This window comes from Aotus nancymaae, unplaced genomic scaffold (assembly GCF_030222135.1).
Source record: "Aotus nancymaae isolate 86718 unplaced genomic scaffold, 86718_ANA_hifiasm-v0.15.2.pri h1tg000057l, whole genome shotgun sequence".
Lineage (NCBI taxonomy): Eukaryota > Metazoa > Chordata > Mammalia > Primates > Aotidae > Aotus > Aotus nancymaae.
The window spans coordinates 29,747,451-29,765,220 of record NW_026988471.1 but is presented as its reverse complement, the minus strand read 5'-3'; the positions used below and the strand labels follow the sequence as shown (position 1 = coordinate 29,765,220).

Genomic DNA, 17,770 nt, shown 5'->3' with positions numbered 1-17,770 from the left:
CCGTATGCCCAGATAAAACTTCATTTTCATGGAAGAGAGGGAGGCTGGTGCTGGAGGACAATCGTTCTCCTCAATGGAAGAATTGACTTTGGCTGGAGAAAATGTATGTGATCACTATGTGCAGTATAATTTGGCCTGGAAAGCACTACTGAAGTCCAACCTCCATTCATAAAGAAGCTGAGGCCAGATAGGAGAGATGTCTTTCATGAGGTTAGACAGATGGCACCTGGGAGATAGCTGGTCTGGATACTATGTCTCTTTCGTGTCCGTCTACACTTGTCACCACATGTGGTGACAACACTTCCTGGCCATGGGATGGTTTCCTGCAAGTGTTTCCCTGGTCTCTGTATTTCCCACAACACTTGAGGTCTAATAATGTCTTCTAAGCCCTAAGAGACCAAGTTCCAAACTTTAGGGCTCATCAGTTCTCCCAGGGCTTTATGGACCCAGGACTGAAGAGCATCAGGCTCTATGTGTGGCTTTCCCATACTTGCCCTGCCTCTCCTCCTTTCCCACATCCTTCCTCTCTCTAGCCACCTGTCTCTCTTGTCCATGGACCTGAGGCCAGTTGTTTCATTGTTTCATGTTTTGATTGGTGTCCCAATCACAAAACCAAGGCAATATCTCCTGTCTCTAATGAATGCTTTTTGGACAATAGGTAGTTGTCCAAAATTGACCTCAGCACTTCCAGATTCATGGAAAGAGAGCCATGATCAATTAGTACTATCTATTTGAGGCATGAGATGAGGAAGTCATGGTACCTTTGCAATGTATTTGGCATTCTTGGGCGAGATCTTTTTCATACATTGAGATAGCCTTTGTTTCTCCTCTAAACACAAGAAGAGAAGGGACTCGTGTACCCAGAGGTCCAGATGGCCATGGAGCATGAGTCCCCACAGAGGCTGGCTGTGGAGATGGCAGTGACTGCTGGGTCAGTGAATGCATTCACCCTTGGCCTGTGACAGATGACATTGCTGACCCCCCATCATGGTCTATATGTGAGGAGCTCAAAAGACACGTCCAAAGCAAGAAAGAGTTTGCCCTAATCTGCCTATTCGAGGAGAGCTCCCAGTCACAACATCTCTAGACTCCCTTCTTCTGAACTAGGCACCATTCCCATTGCCCCACCCTCTCAGGCCCTTCCCTGAATTCTCAACGTGGGCAGCTAATACCATCATCATATCTGGGTACATATGAATGCTCAGGCCCCCAGTCTCAGATCTGGACAAATCTGGGAGTATGTTTTATTTTGTGTGTCAACTTTGATTAGTTGCCAGTCCTGCCTGAATTACTGTGTTGACAAGACCTTGGCACTTCCAGATTCATGGAAAGAGAGCCGTGATCAATTAGTACTATCTATTTGAGGCACGAGATGAGGAAGTCATGGTACCTTTGCAGTGTATTTGGCATTCTTGGACAAGATCCTTTTTATACATAGAGATAGCCTTTGTTTCTCCTCTGAACACAGGGGAGAAGGGACTCATGTACTCAGAGGTCCAGATGACCTTGGAGCATGCATCCCTGCAGAGGGTGGCTGTGGAGATGGCAGTGACTGCTGGGTTGCAGAGCAGCTATGTCAACACCTAGGGTGACAGAGGGGAACTCGTGAGTCCAAGTGTGGGCTCAGCTGCTGCTTGGGCTCTTGATCATGACACCCGTAGCCCGAACATTTGTGCCCCCATAGTGTACACTTGGAGTTGTTTTAATAATACACTGAATGGTCTGAACAGAGCGCCTCACCTGGTGATCAAGACCGAATGTCCCGTGTAATCCATCCCTGCTCCACCATTGTATGTAGCTGACACTTCCCAGAACATGTTCTAAGACTGTGGAAATGGGTTTCCAAATACATTTGGAAAATGCAACTCACTGTATCTCCTTCTTGGAGATTCACAGTTTACCTTCGCATTTTAAAGGCTCCAAGAGACCTGTATGAACAGTGCAAGCACTGCTGGTTTTTATTGTATCATTAGCCACAAAACCATTTTTGCTAGGAATAACTTAATGGCCAGTGGAACTGGCATTCGGGATAATTCATTTCAGGAAGCACTACTGCTGGGTAGATAATTTGGGCCACCTCCTGCCCAGTAGCACCCTTTCTGAGCACTGAGCAGGGTCAGGGGCACAGTCAGCAGCCAGGGAGTGAAGAAGCCCTTCCTTGGCTGGCCCATTCTTAGGTGTAGCCATGGCCTTGGCCTCAAATGTGTCCCCTGCACCCCCAGAGCAAGGCCCGTGTAAGCCCCAATAGGTCACTGTCATAAAGGAGGGACACAAGGGCCCAAGAACTCTACTTGGTTAAAAATTCCTCCTCCAGAGAGAGGAGGTTATAACTCTGAACCAAAAGCTCTAAGATTAAACCAGCCTATAAATGTGGTATGTTTTCTAATCTGCTCATCCTCCCTCTAGGCAGGACACAGACAGGAAGATAAAAGAAATTGGCATTTTTTATTATGCACCTAGCTCAGTCGGCGATTCCCCTGGGCAAAGGGGTGAGTGTTTATCTGCATGCCTCATTTTGCCCTGCTTTCAGCCCCTTTGAATCGCAGGCTGCTTTTCTCCCCCATGCCCACGGGAGCCCCTGAGTATCTGTGACGCACTGAGGTGACTCATTAAGCTGTTTGGGACACCAGGTGATCATTGCCTGTGTCTTTGCTCTATGGGCTCTGTCAGGTGCTGGCAGTTAACAATAAACTGTGTGCCAGGCCTGGGGTGCCTCAGGGTAGGGCTGACAGGGGTGGGAAACCTGGGTTTGTGCCTCTTGGAGGCACTGCAAGTGAGAGCCCCTTCTGCTGAAGTACTGGCCAGGGGTCAGGGCAGACAAGGGAAGCAACAGAAAAGTGGCTTATCTGAGCCAGGCTCCTGGGCCTGGCTGTGACTGTGGTGCTCCAATACAGCAGTGCCCTGCTGGTGAGCGCGGGCACTGACCAAGCAGCTCGAAGGTTACAGTCAAGGCCAAGGTCACAGCCACATCCGAGAATGGACTTTTACTCATGCCCAATTCCAAAACTAGGAGTCAGGGCTTTGGAAACTTACCATGGCTGGATGGAAATTCTGCCTCTGCCATTGTCTTAGCGGTCTTGAGAAAGTTGCTTAGCTTCCCTGATGCTGCTTCCTTAGCGCACGTTAAGCGGCCCCCAGCTCTGAACCCTGCCTCCACTTGTGGCTTCTCTTCCGTGCAGCGACCATCTATTCTATTCAGACTGTTGTCCTTCTCCTCTGACCAAGAATCATGGAGCAAGTTCGCCCCTTTCCTCACCCCTCTGGGCCTCTATCTCCTCAGACAACATTAGCACAGATCAATCTCACAGCTACAGCTCAATCAAATTTTAATTCCTCTCGCCATGCTGAGGGCTGCTGCTCCCAGGCAAGCAGGTTCAAGTGTTAGCTGCTGTATTCCTGTCTCTTTCCCACAGTCCTGCCCTCTGGCTTAAGTGGTGTGAGGGAGCAAAGCGTTCCTTATCTGAAGTGAGTGATGATGAGTTTCCCCAGACAGGGGGCGAGGAGAGAAGAAAGGAAGGAAGAAAGGATGGAGGGAGAGAAGAGGGAAGGCAGGGGGTAAAGAAGGAGGGAAGGGAGGGATGGAGGGAGGATAAAAAGGAGGGAGGGAGGAAAGAAGGTAAGAAGGAAGGAGAAGGAGGAAGAGACGGCGGGAAGAAGGAAGGAAGAGAGGAAGGAAGGGAGGGAGGAAGGGAAGAAAGGAGGCAAAAAGAAAGGGAGGGAGGAAAAGGAATGAAAGAAGGAAGAGCAGACGAGAGGGAGTAAGGGAAAGAAGGAGGGTAGGAAGGAAGTGAAGGAAGAAGGGAGGGAAGAAGGAAAGGGAGAGAAAGGGAAGGAGGGAGGAAAGGAAGGAAGGAAGGAGAGAAGGAAGAAAAGAAGGGAGAAAGGGAGGGAGGGTGGGCAGGTAGGCTCAGGCCATTGTTGGCCATCTTCTCTCAGATCGAGGTGTCTCATCAGCTCTGGGGTGCAGGACCGGGAGGCCTAGCATCAGCTATCTTGGTTCGCCAGCCATCTCAGCCTTGCTCAAAGCTGCCTCCTCTACCCTCCTCACTCATGACAGTGCTGTTGAGACTGCACCACAGCTCCCACTGGGATGCCGGCAGAGAAGCAGGCTGGGTCTGTGGAACAGAGATGCCGTCCATGTCAGGGCTCGGAGGGGGCTGGAGACCCATAAAGTTCTCCTCTGAAGCTGAAGCAACATCCCCTGCTATTTATCTGCTATTAAATCTCAATTCACTCAGGTTCTGGGACGCAGTCTTAGGGAATGATAAAGTTACATCTGCCCTTGCGAGGGGCTGAGCAGAATGAGGGGCCATTTCCTCGTCTATCTCATTCCAACGCTGTGCATGCAGCAGAGACATTGATTTTTTTTTCCCTTTCCATTTCTTCTGGCTGCAGCCAAATGAGGTCAGAAGTTAAATTGGTCCTTGGAGGTAAAAAGCAGCTGCATTCATCCCCCTTTCTGCTGACTTTTGCTGGAGAGCCCTGACAGTTTCCTTTTCTGTTTTCTTTACAGATTCAATACAGAAGGGGCTTGGAAGAAATTATCTCCCTGTGGAACCCCTGGGGCTGGGACAGGGATGAATGGAAAGGACGCTGGAGTGATGGGTACGGCTTCTGGAAACCTCTCTCCATCCTTCAGAGAGCTTGGTTTCGGTAGAGCCTCCTGCCCATGAGAGAAGGACTGTCTCGCCTGCTGTGCGCCTCACCGCAGGCCTGTCTGGCTCTCTCTCACCTACGTGGGGCTATCCGTCCACCTCATGCTCCTGTGATGCCATCTGCCAAGCATCTATGAGGCACCTACTGCGTACACCCTGTACTAAGTGCACTGTGTTTAGTGGGTGCTGTGAGGTATATACGGATGACAAGACCCAGTGTCCTTTCTCAAGAAGGTTATGGTCTACAGCAGGGAACACACATTCCTAGAACTAGTACAAGTGGCAGGAGACAGGGCAGGCTGGAGCCAAGCCCTTACTTGACAAAAGAGAGATAGATAGAAGGAACTTCATGCTTTGGAGGGGTCCCATAGGATTCTGATCTTGAGCATGTCATATCTTCAGGGTGGAAAAGGCTTCTTATCTGGGGGCAGTTGGGGAAACTGACACAAGGATCTCAATCTACTCAGCTCACCAGTCTTTCCCTACTGCTCCGGATGCCCATGTGTACCCAGTGCCTGGGATGCCAATTATAAGCTATGCCTGCCCACGTTTAGAGCAGGAAGGACGGGAGCTAAGATGTCCCTTGGGGGGGCCCAGCTGTGTGGTCAGTGCTTTCCCCAAGGAACTGGGCTAGCATTTCCCAGCTACCAGAGGTGTGGACCCCTAGGTCCCCAGCCCCTTGCTAATTGTGAAAGAGACAGTGGTCCTGAGAAGACAGAGGGGCCGCAACAGGTTACTTGCTCCTCTGGGGGGCAGCCAGTGAGGCTCAGCCTGGTCTCATTCCTCCAGGGGTTTTTGTTCATCCATGAAAAGCGTGGTGACACAATAGCTGCTGCATTGTCGCCGGTGGGGCTGGGGGTGGGGAACATGATCTGAAACGAAGCGCAATGTGTTCAGAGGCCCAGCACACAGTGAAATCAGTACAGTGAGGACGGTGCATTCTGGACGGCGAATGCAGAGCCAGCCAGTTCTAGGCCTGACACCCCAGGCAAAGCTGTGGCAGGACTGCTCTGATCCCCCATGACCCTGGCACCCCTGGGCACTCAGCCAATGTGGGATGAAGGTGTAATTGGGATAGAGGGCTAGGAAAGCAGAGATGGAATAAGGGAGGAAATAGCACAGTGAACTCCTAGAATAAACCTGGCTGTGACCTCAGATGCCCCCAGGAGAATCAGGCAGCTGAACCCCTCTCCTTTCTCCTCTCTCGCCTCTATTCTTTCTCCCTTCCCAGGAGTACCCTTTGCCCTTTCCAATATAAATCCTATCACCTCTGGCCTTTTCCAGTTCTCCTTCCCAGTCATCACCCCAAGTTGCCAAATATGACCCAGAGGGTGACAGGATCAGCCAGTGTCCCTGATTTGAGGCTGCCGGTTGGGCTAGAAGTAGAGGGAAGGCAAATGGCAATGACAGATTCCCTAGGGTAGCAGAAGAGGCAATACAGTCACAATTGATATTTTGCCCACTTTTCCCGTGCTAAATATCAAATGACCAGTGAAAGCAACAAGGGACACCAGGGTTCGGGGAAAAGAAGCTTCCCATGGGCTGACATGTTCAGGCCAAGCTTCATGGATGGGATTGAACTTGAGTTGGCCTTGTGGTGGAGAAAGTAGAGTCACTTCAGAAGAGATCACTAGATAGGAGGGGGGCACACAGGCTATGGCACCCAGCTGGGAACATCGATTGTCTGTTCAGGGCCAACAAGCTGGCCTGAGGCAGAGGAAGCTGGGAGAGACAGTGCTGGAAACCAGCACCGGAGAGCCTGATGCCAGAAGTCTGGATTTATCCCCTACAGGCATGTGCATAAATGAAGGCTTTTGAACAGGGCTGTGATGTGTGCAGAGGAGGGACTCGGGGAGACGGATCTAGCAGCACTTGCTCTGTTGGATCACGTATTATACCTTGGCTGACTGCTGAGGGTCACCACTTTGTACCAGAAACCACGCTGGAAGGAAGTGACGGGGACTGCATAACCACTGTCTCCAAGCAGGTGGTCAATTTCTTGCCTAGTTTTTACGAATGGAGATGGATGGAGAGCGCCGGATGGTCTAATCTCAGCCATAATTGAAATTTCAGTCGCATACACTTAAAGGCAAACTCGCATGAATCGATAGTGTATTGATTTACACTACATTTGTTCTCCCTTACACACTGCAGAAAATGTAATTATCACTTAATTATAAAATTGCCATTTTACAATAACACATCTGACTGCCTTAGCCTGCAGCTGGAAGCCTGAGTGGTGGTCCCTACCTTGCTGTCCTAGCACGGAGGGGACCCAGGCTCCCCGTGCAAGCTCATCCATGAGAAAGGTCTCATTGAGACCTTTTCTCTGTTGTGCCTCTGAAACCCATTGCCTACAAGCATGCCTCCCCTCTAAGGAGTGAGTTGAAGAAGGGGCAGCTGCTCGCTTCTGCCTGTGAGGGTCTCTTCCTCGCCAGAGACCCAAGGACTGGCTTCTGGAACACATCGTTTCAACAAAGTGGGCAGCATTAATTAATTAAGCAAACAAAAAAAATCACTGTATGCTATTAGGCATGCAGTTACTTTTGCACCCACCTAATACATGCCAAGGCTTGGGTGAAACACCTGTGACGATAGGATGGCCAGCCAGGCTCAGGAATCTCATGACTCTGCTAGTCTAGTGAGACATAGCAACCGATACACAAAGTAATAGTAACCCAGAGAGTGATGGAAACGCAAAAGACCTGTAGCAGAGGGCAGTTGGGGCCCAAGCAGGGCTCCCCAGAGGCAGTGCCCTTTAAGAGGAAAGATGAGCATGAGCAGGTTACAGAACTGAGAGGAGGAAGAGGGTGTCAGGTGCAGGGAGCATCAGGGTGAACGTTGGGGGTGGAGAGGGGTATTAAGAAAATGAAGATACTCACTATTGCTGGAGAACAGAATTCAAGAGTGGGGGTAAGTTGGGGAAGTAAGAAACTGGTAACAACGAAGGGGGTGGCAGAGGCCAGGGTTTTCTTTAAGGAGTTTGAACTTCGCCTTGAGAATAATATGGAACCACTGATATGTTTTGAGCAGGGAAATCATACAATCAAGTTTACATTGTAGAAAGATCATTTCAATGTCAGTGTGGGAAACGGATGGGAAAGTGGGCAGAACTGAGTTCAGGGAGACCAGGTGAATATCCAGAGGGAAGGGCAGGTAGCCTGAACTAGGATAACAGCAGGAGGGATAGAAATAAGTACATGGCTTTGAGGGGGATTTCAGAGGTAGGATCAATAAATGAATGCTATTTGATGATTGTTGGGATGTGGAGGTGTGAGAGAGGGACGCCTCGTGTTCTCGCTCAGGCAATAGGAGGTGGCAGAGGATGGCTACGGTCAGGGACAGGCTGATTTGGGGTCACCATGGGACTTTAGTGGTGATGCAGGGTGGACTGCAGCATAGGTCCATCTAGACCTCAGGAAAGAAGACCAGGCTGGGGACAGATGTTTGGAGGTTGTCAACATGTAGAGAATAACTGGGTCCCGTCCTAGGTAGAATGACACTTGCCATGTGCTCCCCAGGAACTAATGGTGGCAAGTGCAGAGGGTCCCTGTTGACCCACACATGGTTGAGATAAAATGCACTGGAAAATCTCACCCTGTGGTTTATGTTTCCACGCTCAGGTCTCAGGAGTGGGAGGAAACCCGTGACGCGCGGAAAAGCCAGCTACATAAGAATCAGAGAGATGGCGAGTTTTGGTATTTACCCTTCTTATACATGGTGTTTTAAATCTTTAACTATTGCCCAAGTCTTCAATCCCTACCCTTTTCCCTAAACATTTATTAAGATGGAAAATAGCTTTGCAGAGACCTGTTTAGAGGGAGCCTGTTTTCTCTACCAAGACACAAAAACTTTGGATGGAAAATTATTGTGGGCCCCCTCTTGGTGGGAAAGCTATTTCAGTTAATAAATGCTGAACTTTCCGGGACATTTTAATAGTAAAAGAGAATATTGGCACCAAAGGTTTGAAATTTGTGGTTTCCTGGAAGCTAGTATGCATGATTATCATGCCCATGTTTTCTGTACCGTCTTGCTGGGACCCTCAAGCTCCCCAGTTTCGTCTAGTGTGGCCTCAAAAACAGCAGCAGGATGCAGACTCTGGAGCTCTGGGTGAGACTTTGGCTTCACCACCCAGAAGTCATGCAGGACTAGATGTTTTGAAAACACATTCTCGGCCATATGATCACATCTCAGAACATGACATGTACATTTCTCAGAGGGTTGTCTGGTTTACTGAGTAATGTGTTTCAATGAAAATTAGCATGTGTAGAAAGGAGCCTGTATCTAAATAATTAAGAATCAGAGGGACAAATATAAATTGTAAGGAAATCCTGCCCAGTATCTCTCATTTAATCACAGTAGGAGGTGGGATTTTAGGTGTGGGATCCATTTTAGGCTGATAAAGACCTCAACAATAAATTTGGTAAAATGCCTTAGGGAAAAGCAATTTTCCTAGCATCTTAGAGGACCCAGCGCAGACAGAGACTGGCAGTCGTCCCACTGCCCGTACAAGGGCTCACCGCTGGATCAATGGGTTAAGGAGATGGCAGTTAATGATAAAGCTTCTGCCAGGTGACAGGCAGCCCCCAGAACTTGACTGTGCCCTTGCCCTCCCAGCCCCTTGAGCAGAAGAACTGAAAAGACAGAAGGGTGCTTGACGGTGAATGAGCCAGGATCAGACATTGGTCTCTGGGCAGGACAGTGGCTATGCTGTAAAGTCATAGGAACCCCACCCTGGGGACACAACCACTGGTCACTAAGTGATGTATATCTGTTTTTAATAGGATGTCATGTCAAGATTTCCAACAGAAATTCTCCACCATGTGTGTATGTAGCCAAATTCCAATCACCCTGGACCGTGGAAACAAGCTTCACGAAGGATGGTCCCAAATAATGTTTAGGAAGCGAGTGATTCTAGGAAGCACTGCAGGTAATGATGACGATGGTGGTCACACTGCTCGACTGGAGGCTGGCTGCCCAGCCCATCCCTTCCATGGCTTCAGCCATGAGCCTGAAGCTGAAAGGAGGGGAGTTTGTCAGCATGAAGGGACAGCGACTGCTCCTCCAAGGATATCTAGTAATGGGATTGCTGGCAGGTGCCAAGCAGGAGACTCTCTGATGTGATTCTCCCCCAGCCCTCCATGCTGTGCCACTATCCTTCCACTAACCCCCTCCTTCTTCCTGGGAGGACAGCAGGCTCACCACCCTCCAGTAAACATCCAGGGCAAGGGGGAGGGCTGCAGAAAGAACACAGGAAAAGAGTTGGGGCCTAGGTTAGACCCTTGTCTTTGCCACATACTGGCCTTGAGATGCTAGAAGCATAATTGGTCATCCTGTCCTCAGCCTCCCCAACATTCAGCAGTGAAATTAGTCATACCTGTCTGTTCTTGAGCCTAGAGAGCACTACCCAGACACAGGGGAGACTATCCCTACCCTGTCTTGGCTGGTGTATCCCTGCTGAAGTCCCAGGGGTAGGTGCCTCTGAGCCCATCTCTGGGTTCCCCTGAGATGAATCTTGTTGATCATGACCTTGGGAAAGTCACATTCCCTCCCTGTACCTCCCATTCCCTGTTTGTGGCATTGATGAGTGAAGTAGTTCCCTGTGACAAGAAACCAGAGTGTACTTATACATCCTTGATACAAGAGGCTGCATAAACAACGCATTTGTGAGTGTGAGTGTGTTTTTTGTGTTTGCACCCAGGGATGTGTATACATCCCTTCCTCTGGGCACCTGCCTGTCGAGATGGTTTGCTTGAATGAACCCATACCCTAGGGTGTCCCTCTTTTCAACCTCCAGGCTCTAGTGATCTACAGAACTACTGCTCAGAGAACCTTGTCACCAGAAGGCCTTGGGCAGAACCTCAGGAGCTGCTGAATCCTCTTGGGCAGCAAATTTACTGGTTCTTCTTCCTGAGCTGCATTTCTCTGATTACAGGGTCAAAGCCCTCTCCCCTGGATACAATGCATATCAATGAACTAGCAAAACCTGTACATCAGGGCCATTTTTAGTATTAATTTACAATGGAAAAAGAAAAGGGAGCCAGCTATCGAGCACCTGCTATGTGCTGCTAGATGCATTTTAATGCACCATCTTACCCAGTCCTCACAGAACGCCCACACTGTGATGGCCGTCTGTGTCTCCCCACTCCCCTTGCAGAGATTCCCCATTGTCAGCCCAGTCTTCTGATGTGTATGAATTTTCATCTCTATCTTGACTTATCTTCATTCTTTCATGCATTTGAATCTAATGGTTTTCACATTAGCTCACTCTGTCTCGCTCTGGCTTTGATAAGCAGGCTTGAATAGAAGAGTACTGCAATTGCCATCTCTCTGCCTGTTTTCCTGTCTCCAGCTGTGTTTGGGTGGTTCATGCCATTTCAAGGCTCTGATGGTTACCACCAATGCATAAGCTCACATGTAGCTGGGAACTCTGGAATTTCACTTAAAATAGCCTTTGACTTTACAGTTTAAGGAATATTTTTCACTCAGTGGGGACTATACAACCTCTCCTGTATTTAAGAGGCAGCCAAGGTTTAGAAAATAAACTCATCTCAACTAGTAACTGTGGGGATTGGGACCCAGGGTTTAGGTCTCCAATCCAGAGTTCACGACACAACCCCCCAGAGCTCTCTGCACTGGACATGGCCCTGCCCTGGAGTCCCAGGAGTGGAGCAGAGCTCTAGTAACAGCTCTTTTCTAATGCAGGAGTACCTGAAGTTGCTCAATACAACTTCTCTGTGCAAGAGCCAATGGAAGGCACCAATGTTGTTGTGTGCATCACAGTCGCTGTCACGCCACCAAATTTGAAGGCAGAAGATAAGAAATCTCCACTTAGTTTCCAAGTGATTGAGGTAAGACAGCCTGCTTCAGGGCTTTCCCTTTTAGAAATGCAGTGTAAACCTTGAGCTTGGGAGAACAGCTCTGTCCAGGCTGGGAGATCTGGCTGCACCACAGCCTTGGAAATAAAGCCCAAAGAGGCTGTAGCATTCATCCAGTCCAAGTTTAAATGTGCAAACAAATCTGAGGCCAGAGAGATGATCCTCAGCCATGATTACAGCAGAACTCACCTCCTGCCTGTGTTGCTTGTCAGCGTTTCCTGGGATGCTGCAGAATCTAATGCTTGCTACTCAGAAAGTGGTCTGGGCCAAGACCAGCTGTTCTAATAAAGCAAATTCTGGGCTTACTCCAGACCTTCTGAATCAGAATGTTTAAGGACAGAGCCTGAAAATCTACATTTTCACAAGCTCTCCAGAGGCTTATGTACATTAAAGTTTGAGAATTATTGGCTAAACTTTGGAAGTTGTTTAGAAAAAAAAAAAGCTGCTAAACTATTCTGAGTGTAAACCCAGGAGGTATGTTTTTCTCTTACGTTTAGACCAAAGTCGAGTTATAGTTTGGTGGCTGGCATGCAAACTTCTGCTTGGCTACTCATCCGAGGCCAGGTTTCCTGTCCTCCGAGGCTCTTTCTCCTTTCATGGTTTTTTGAAACCCTTAGTTTTGAGGGTACACGTGAAGGTCTGTTACATAGATAAACACATGTCACGGGAGTTTGTTGTACAGATTATTTCACTACCCAGGTATTAAGCTCAGTACCCAATAGCGATCTTTTCTGCTCCTCTCCCTCCTCCCACCCTCCTCGCTCAAGTAGATCCCAGTATCTGTTGTTTCTTTCTTTGTGTTCTTAGTTCTTATTATTTAGCTCCCACTTATAAGTGAGAACGTGTAATATTTGGTTTTCTGTTCCTGCGTTAGTTTGTTAAAGATAATAGCTTCCAGCTCCATCCAGTTTCACAGAAAAAAACATGGTCTCGCTCTTTTTGTGGCTGCATAGTATTTTACGGTGTATATGTACCACATTTTATTTATCCAGTCTGTGATTGGTGGGCATTTAGGTTGATTCCATGTCTTTGCTGTTGTGAAGGGTGCTGCAATAAACATTCACATGAATGTGTCTTTGTGGTAGAATGCTTTCTGTTCCTCTAGGTATATATCCAGTAATGGGATACCTAGGGGAATTCACTTTTTAGACACCATTTAAGAAAAAAAAAAGCTACAAAAGAAAATCTGATATCTCTACTCCCTGCTATTCCCCCAAACAATTCAATGCATCCCTGAAATAAAGTGAAGTTTCTCAAATCATACACTCCACAGCTTCTTTGCACTAATGTGGATAATTAAGATCATGTATTCATTACATGCTGGAATCCTCTCTCCTCATACTACAGTTGAAGAAACTGAGGCCCCAAAAGGTGAAGTGACATGGTCAGAGTTAATTGCAGAGCTGAAACTGGCTTCCAGAGGTCCCCCAAGACTTCAGTTAAACACACAAGTCACGTTTCTGAGCACCAGGGCTATCAGAGGTCCTTTAACAGACTTGGATAGAGCTTGGAATATAGTGTCTCTAGGAATGATTTCGGTTTCTGTTCACTGAGCTGAAGGCAAAATTCACAGCCTTGGGTCTCAGTGCATTTATGGACAGGCAGGGCTCCTGCGTACCCCAGACATTGCTGAACAGTCCTGTGCACTGGCTGTGGTTCACACTAGTAAGAGGGCCTCACAGTGAGAAAATACAGATCATGTCTCTCATCAGAAATGCTTTGGACCAGAAGTATTTTGCATTTGATATTTGGAGAATTTTGGAATCTTTGCATTATATACTTACTGACTCAGCATCTCTAATCCAAAAATTCAAAATCCAGAATGCTTCAATGAGCACTTCCTTTCAGTATTAAGTTGGTGTTCAAAAAGTTTTGGATTTTGGAGCATTTTGGATTTCAGATGTTTGGATTAAGGTTGCTCAACCTGTACTTCAGAAGTACAAGTATGTTCACGTTCATTGTCTCAAAAGCCCAATTAGCCCCAATTTTGTAGGTGTAGAAGCTAAAGCCCAGAGAGGAATGCCCTATGCATGCAAGATGTGCCTCAGAGGTGACAGGGGCGCTTGATCCCAGGACTTAGGGTCTCAGGTCCAGGGCTCTCAGAAGGGCTTCATGCTTGCCTTTCTGGTGATACTGACGGCCCCAAAACCACAGAGATTCTGGTTCTAGCAGAAGGAGAGCTTTTGTGTTCTGCTTTCCTTGACCATGTTTCTATTCCAAATTTCAGAAATTTGGTGAAGAGAAACTTCTGGGGTTTAGCACAGTAATTCTGAGGTGCCTCAAACCTGCTGATGCTATCAAAGGATATCTCTTAAGTATATAGTAGTACACGGTTGTCATTTTCATCATCACCTGGTACCTGAACACCTTTTCCACTTTAGGGGAATCCTGGTGGGAAGCATAGCCCAGCCTCCTACTGCAAGCAGATAAAGAAGCCAAATATTCCCTGAGCCAAGCCCTTGGATGCAAAAGTTGTAGACTTGTGACCCTGGCTTACCCAGTTAGATGATCCCTTCATTCCCCTAACCCCTCACACACACACACTCAGTCACTCAGAGCCTTGACACATGAGAAAATAACTAAAACAGGTGGAATGGCTGAGGATTATTTGCTGTATATCCATTTTGTCTGGCCCCTGCCCACCTCTGGGCTGCATTTTCTAGCAACCCATGAGCTGTCCTTCCAAGAAGCACCTTTCAGCCCACCTCAGCCTGAGTTAGTTTCCAGGGCTTTCAGACCAGAATTCCTGATGACTCCAGTGCCTTCTAAGAGGGCCCTCATTCTCAGATTCTCCAGCTCTGGATTCTCTGGGAAGAAAAGGCTGGAGGCAGAGGGAAAGATCTGGGAAAGGCTGAGAAGGAACTGAGGCCCCCGGTCTGCCCAGCCAGGATTGACCAGTTCAAGCACCAAAGAGGCCTACCAGAAACATCTCGGCCAATGCTTCCCTTTTCTGAGCCAAAACAGAAACCCAGAGAGGGATCAGAGCTGCCCCAGCACACACACCACTTCTGAGGCTCTGCTTACACGGTGACCAGGGGCCTTGTGTTGATTCGCCCAAAGTCTTCACCGTTCAGGAACCCTACCTAGATTGTAACCACGACATTTTAAAATGATATGAAGCCCACTTCCCTACTTTGCTGCCAGAGATGTGTTACTTCTCAGCATTCCCCAATTTGCTGAAGGAACACTCAGCCCCAAGAGCTCCTCAGGCTTCCTGGAGATCCCAGCAGACCTTGCAAGATCCTGGTTGACTTAAACATCAAAGAACAGTTCAGATCTGGACAACTCAAATGTCACTTGAGTTGCTTTCACAGTGCAGCTGAGAAACAGCTGTGTACCTGCCAGCAGTCAGGCTCTCAGAAGGCTCCAGGGCTCACATGGTATCTTGGGCTCCAGTGCTAACCTGATGCTGTGATGATGTTCCAGCTCTGGCATGAGCCTGTGACTCCCCAGTTGCTGTGGGAGCACTGCTCTGCTTTATGTCCAGCCAGACAGACCCCAGTGGGGTATTTGATCACCAAGTCAGTCCACCAAATCAGATGAGATATGAATAGGCAAGGAGAAGACAGGACAGTGAAAAGGACGAGGGTGGACAAGCCATTTCATCTTCACCTCCCCCAAAGTTCCTCCCCAAGGCCTGGACTTTCCACCTTCCTCCCAGCTCACCCTTGGCCTCCAGAGAAGTCGGCCTGGGAAAACTGAGAGGTCTGTACACATGGTGGGGCCCAGGGTCAACAGTGGAAAAGAACCAAAACCCAAGCCAACTAAGGAAGACATCACCTGGTGGTGGGGGGGCGGGACTTGATTACAAAGCAAGCAGCACAGCTTGCCCTATTCCCAACTCTGCTTCTTAAACTGCTGAGCCTCAGTTTCTACACCCATAAAATAGGGAGCCCAGCATCAGCTTGTATGATTATTGTGAATATCCAACACATTACATAAAAGTGCTTTGCAAACTGTAAAGAGGCTTACAATGGGACTGCATGCTCAGGTATTCCTTCTACATGAAAAGACTGGAACATGGGTATCTCCCCATTCATAGGCACATGTACATTCCTACAAGCATGGGGGTGGGGGTGCAAGAACAAATTCCCATCTATTTACAGTGGTCTGATGGAAAAAAAGAAGTTGACTTCTCAGGGACACTCCCTATGGTAGGGAGTTTACATTTGCACCAGGTTCTGTGCTATCTGCAGGCCCTGTCAAAATCTCCCCCTTCATTTCAATGTGATCATCATTGCTGTGAAAAGTATCTACACCTCCTCCTCTCAGACACCTTTTCTGCCTCAGTTTCCCTTCTCTTGCTGTTCTCTGCAACTGAGTGGGTTTCACTTTTTACAACTCCACACAGAGAATGAGTAACCAGTCATCCCAGTTCACCCCTAGGTGTACCAGGGAACAGGCAGGCCACACAAGGAGGAGGAACATGTTCCATGAACAAATGTTTTGAGGTTCTCATTGATCCATTACATAAAGCTATCAGAGGAAATCTTAACACCTAGTGGATCACCAGATCAGTCCACAGCACGGGGAGATACATGGGCTCACACCTTCAGGCTGCAAGAGCCATGGCCTTGGAAAGGGCTGTAAGTTCTACCACACTATTGGTGATTCTCACCTTGCCACTTGGAGAAGGTGCAATATTCTCCAGTGCCTTTGTTATCACATATATAAGTAAATTTTGTAAAATTCATACCTAATACATTTAGGACAGTCATGTCTGCTTACAGCTGTTATGTGTCTGTTAAAACTAGTCTGGAGATTGGTCCATGAATGCTTTGTTGAATCACGAAAGTTAGAGAGCAATAGTGTTTGAAGACTCTAAGGGGTGCTGTATCTTGTTTCTATTAAGAAGAACTTCTTTTGTATTTACTTCATCTTATTAGACAGTGATATATCAGTGTTTAAAACATGCTTTGTGGCATAATAGGTATAAAATAAATTTTTTAAAGAGCAGAAGAAAAGGAGGAGGAATGCAGGGATGAAACCAGTGAGCCAAGCTGTTCAGTTCTGCTTGTCTTTCTGTTTGGGTTTGAGTTCCTAAATCTGCCTTTTGTTTCCAACAGGCTGGCTCACAGGTATGGCTCCGCATCGCCCTTACCCCGCACCTCTGCTGCTGTCCGTTGGTGAAGTGTTAGGCCTCTTCCAATGCTCGTGGCCTCCATGTGTTCAGTGGCTGCAAATTCAGTCTTGCTAAGTCTTACATCAGACACAGGTCTAGAATCCCTAAACAGGTTCACAAAGCAGGAGAATATTTGGCTGTCCTGGTCTGAAGCTTGGACCCTTTGGGCTGTTCTCTTCTTAACATTCAAGTGAAACCATCCTCAGGCACATGGCCCCTGATAGATAAGATTGATGGAGCTGGTTCCTTTTTATTTAAGATGAGAGCAGCACTAAGGGGTACCTTGGAAAGATCTTCAGCCTCCTAAAGTAGCCAGTCTCCAAATTCACCATAAGCAAGATGCATGATCTCCAAATGCAGCTTCAAGGTACATCCTTGAGCCCCTCTTGCAAGAAACTGCTGCCCTCCTAAACAGATCATCTGGCTCAGGATTGGTGAAAGGTGACTTACCCATGTGAGGAAAGATGGAGAAGGAAGATGGAGTTTGGAATACCTGTCCTCACAGGCACTCAGACCCACCCCTCTGCCCACGGCTGAGAGCTCTGAGCCACCAAGAGGGAGGTGCATCTGCCCAGGGACCGCAGATGAAAGGGGGCAGCAGGATGTGGCCACAGACAACAAATAGTGACTGTCTGTGACAGTGGTGGCCCAGCCACAGAGCTGGAGTCAGGATCTGACTCTGATCCCTGACACCCCACCCATGAAGTGGAGGGTTGGGATGGGCATTGAGAGAAACACTCAGGTGCAAGAAGCCATCAGCATCTCAGGTCCCAGAGCTGGAGAACAGGGTGACACTTAATCCAGGAAAAAGCACAGGTCCCATCCTTGGAACTACAGAGTCAGGTCTGTGCATGACCAGCCCTGCTTTGTGGTTTGTTGATGCTGGTACTCAGCAGTAGACCAAGAACCACCCCCATTGTTCCCCCACACTCACACTCCTCATTGCCACTGAGCAAGTCTGTTCTGAAGGATCGGGAGCCTGGACAGGGCTATGAGGGGCCAACAGAGGAAGCAGGACAGGATAACGGGTAAGCAGGGAGGCCCTTGCCTTCTAATTGTAGGAGGCACACTGCCCACACACCTCTGCATGCGCCCACACATGCATGCACACTCAC

At 48.2% G+C, this 17,770-nt stretch overlaps 1 protein-coding gene across 2 annotated transcripts in view; it reads left to right on the top strand.

Annotated features, from left to right (window-relative positions):
* The window catches only part of CAPN13 (calpain 13), a 99,801-nt gene that overhangs the window by 59,930 nt on the left and 22,101 nt on the right, over positions 1-17,770 (top strand). For both annotated transcript variants that reach the window (XM_064363965.1, XM_012475543.2), the window contains exons 9-13: positions 4,514-4,605; positions 8,279-8,353; positions 9,440-9,585; positions 11,361-11,506; positions 16,600-16,611. In XM_064363965.1, coding sequence (XP_064220035.1) covers positions 4,514-4,605; positions 8,279-8,353; positions 9,440-9,585; positions 11,361-11,506; positions 16,600-16,611 — 471 coding nt within the window. The remainder of the gene's footprint in view (positions 1-4,513; positions 4,606-8,278; positions 8,354-9,439; positions 9,586-11,360; positions 11,507-16,599; positions 16,612-17,770) is intronic.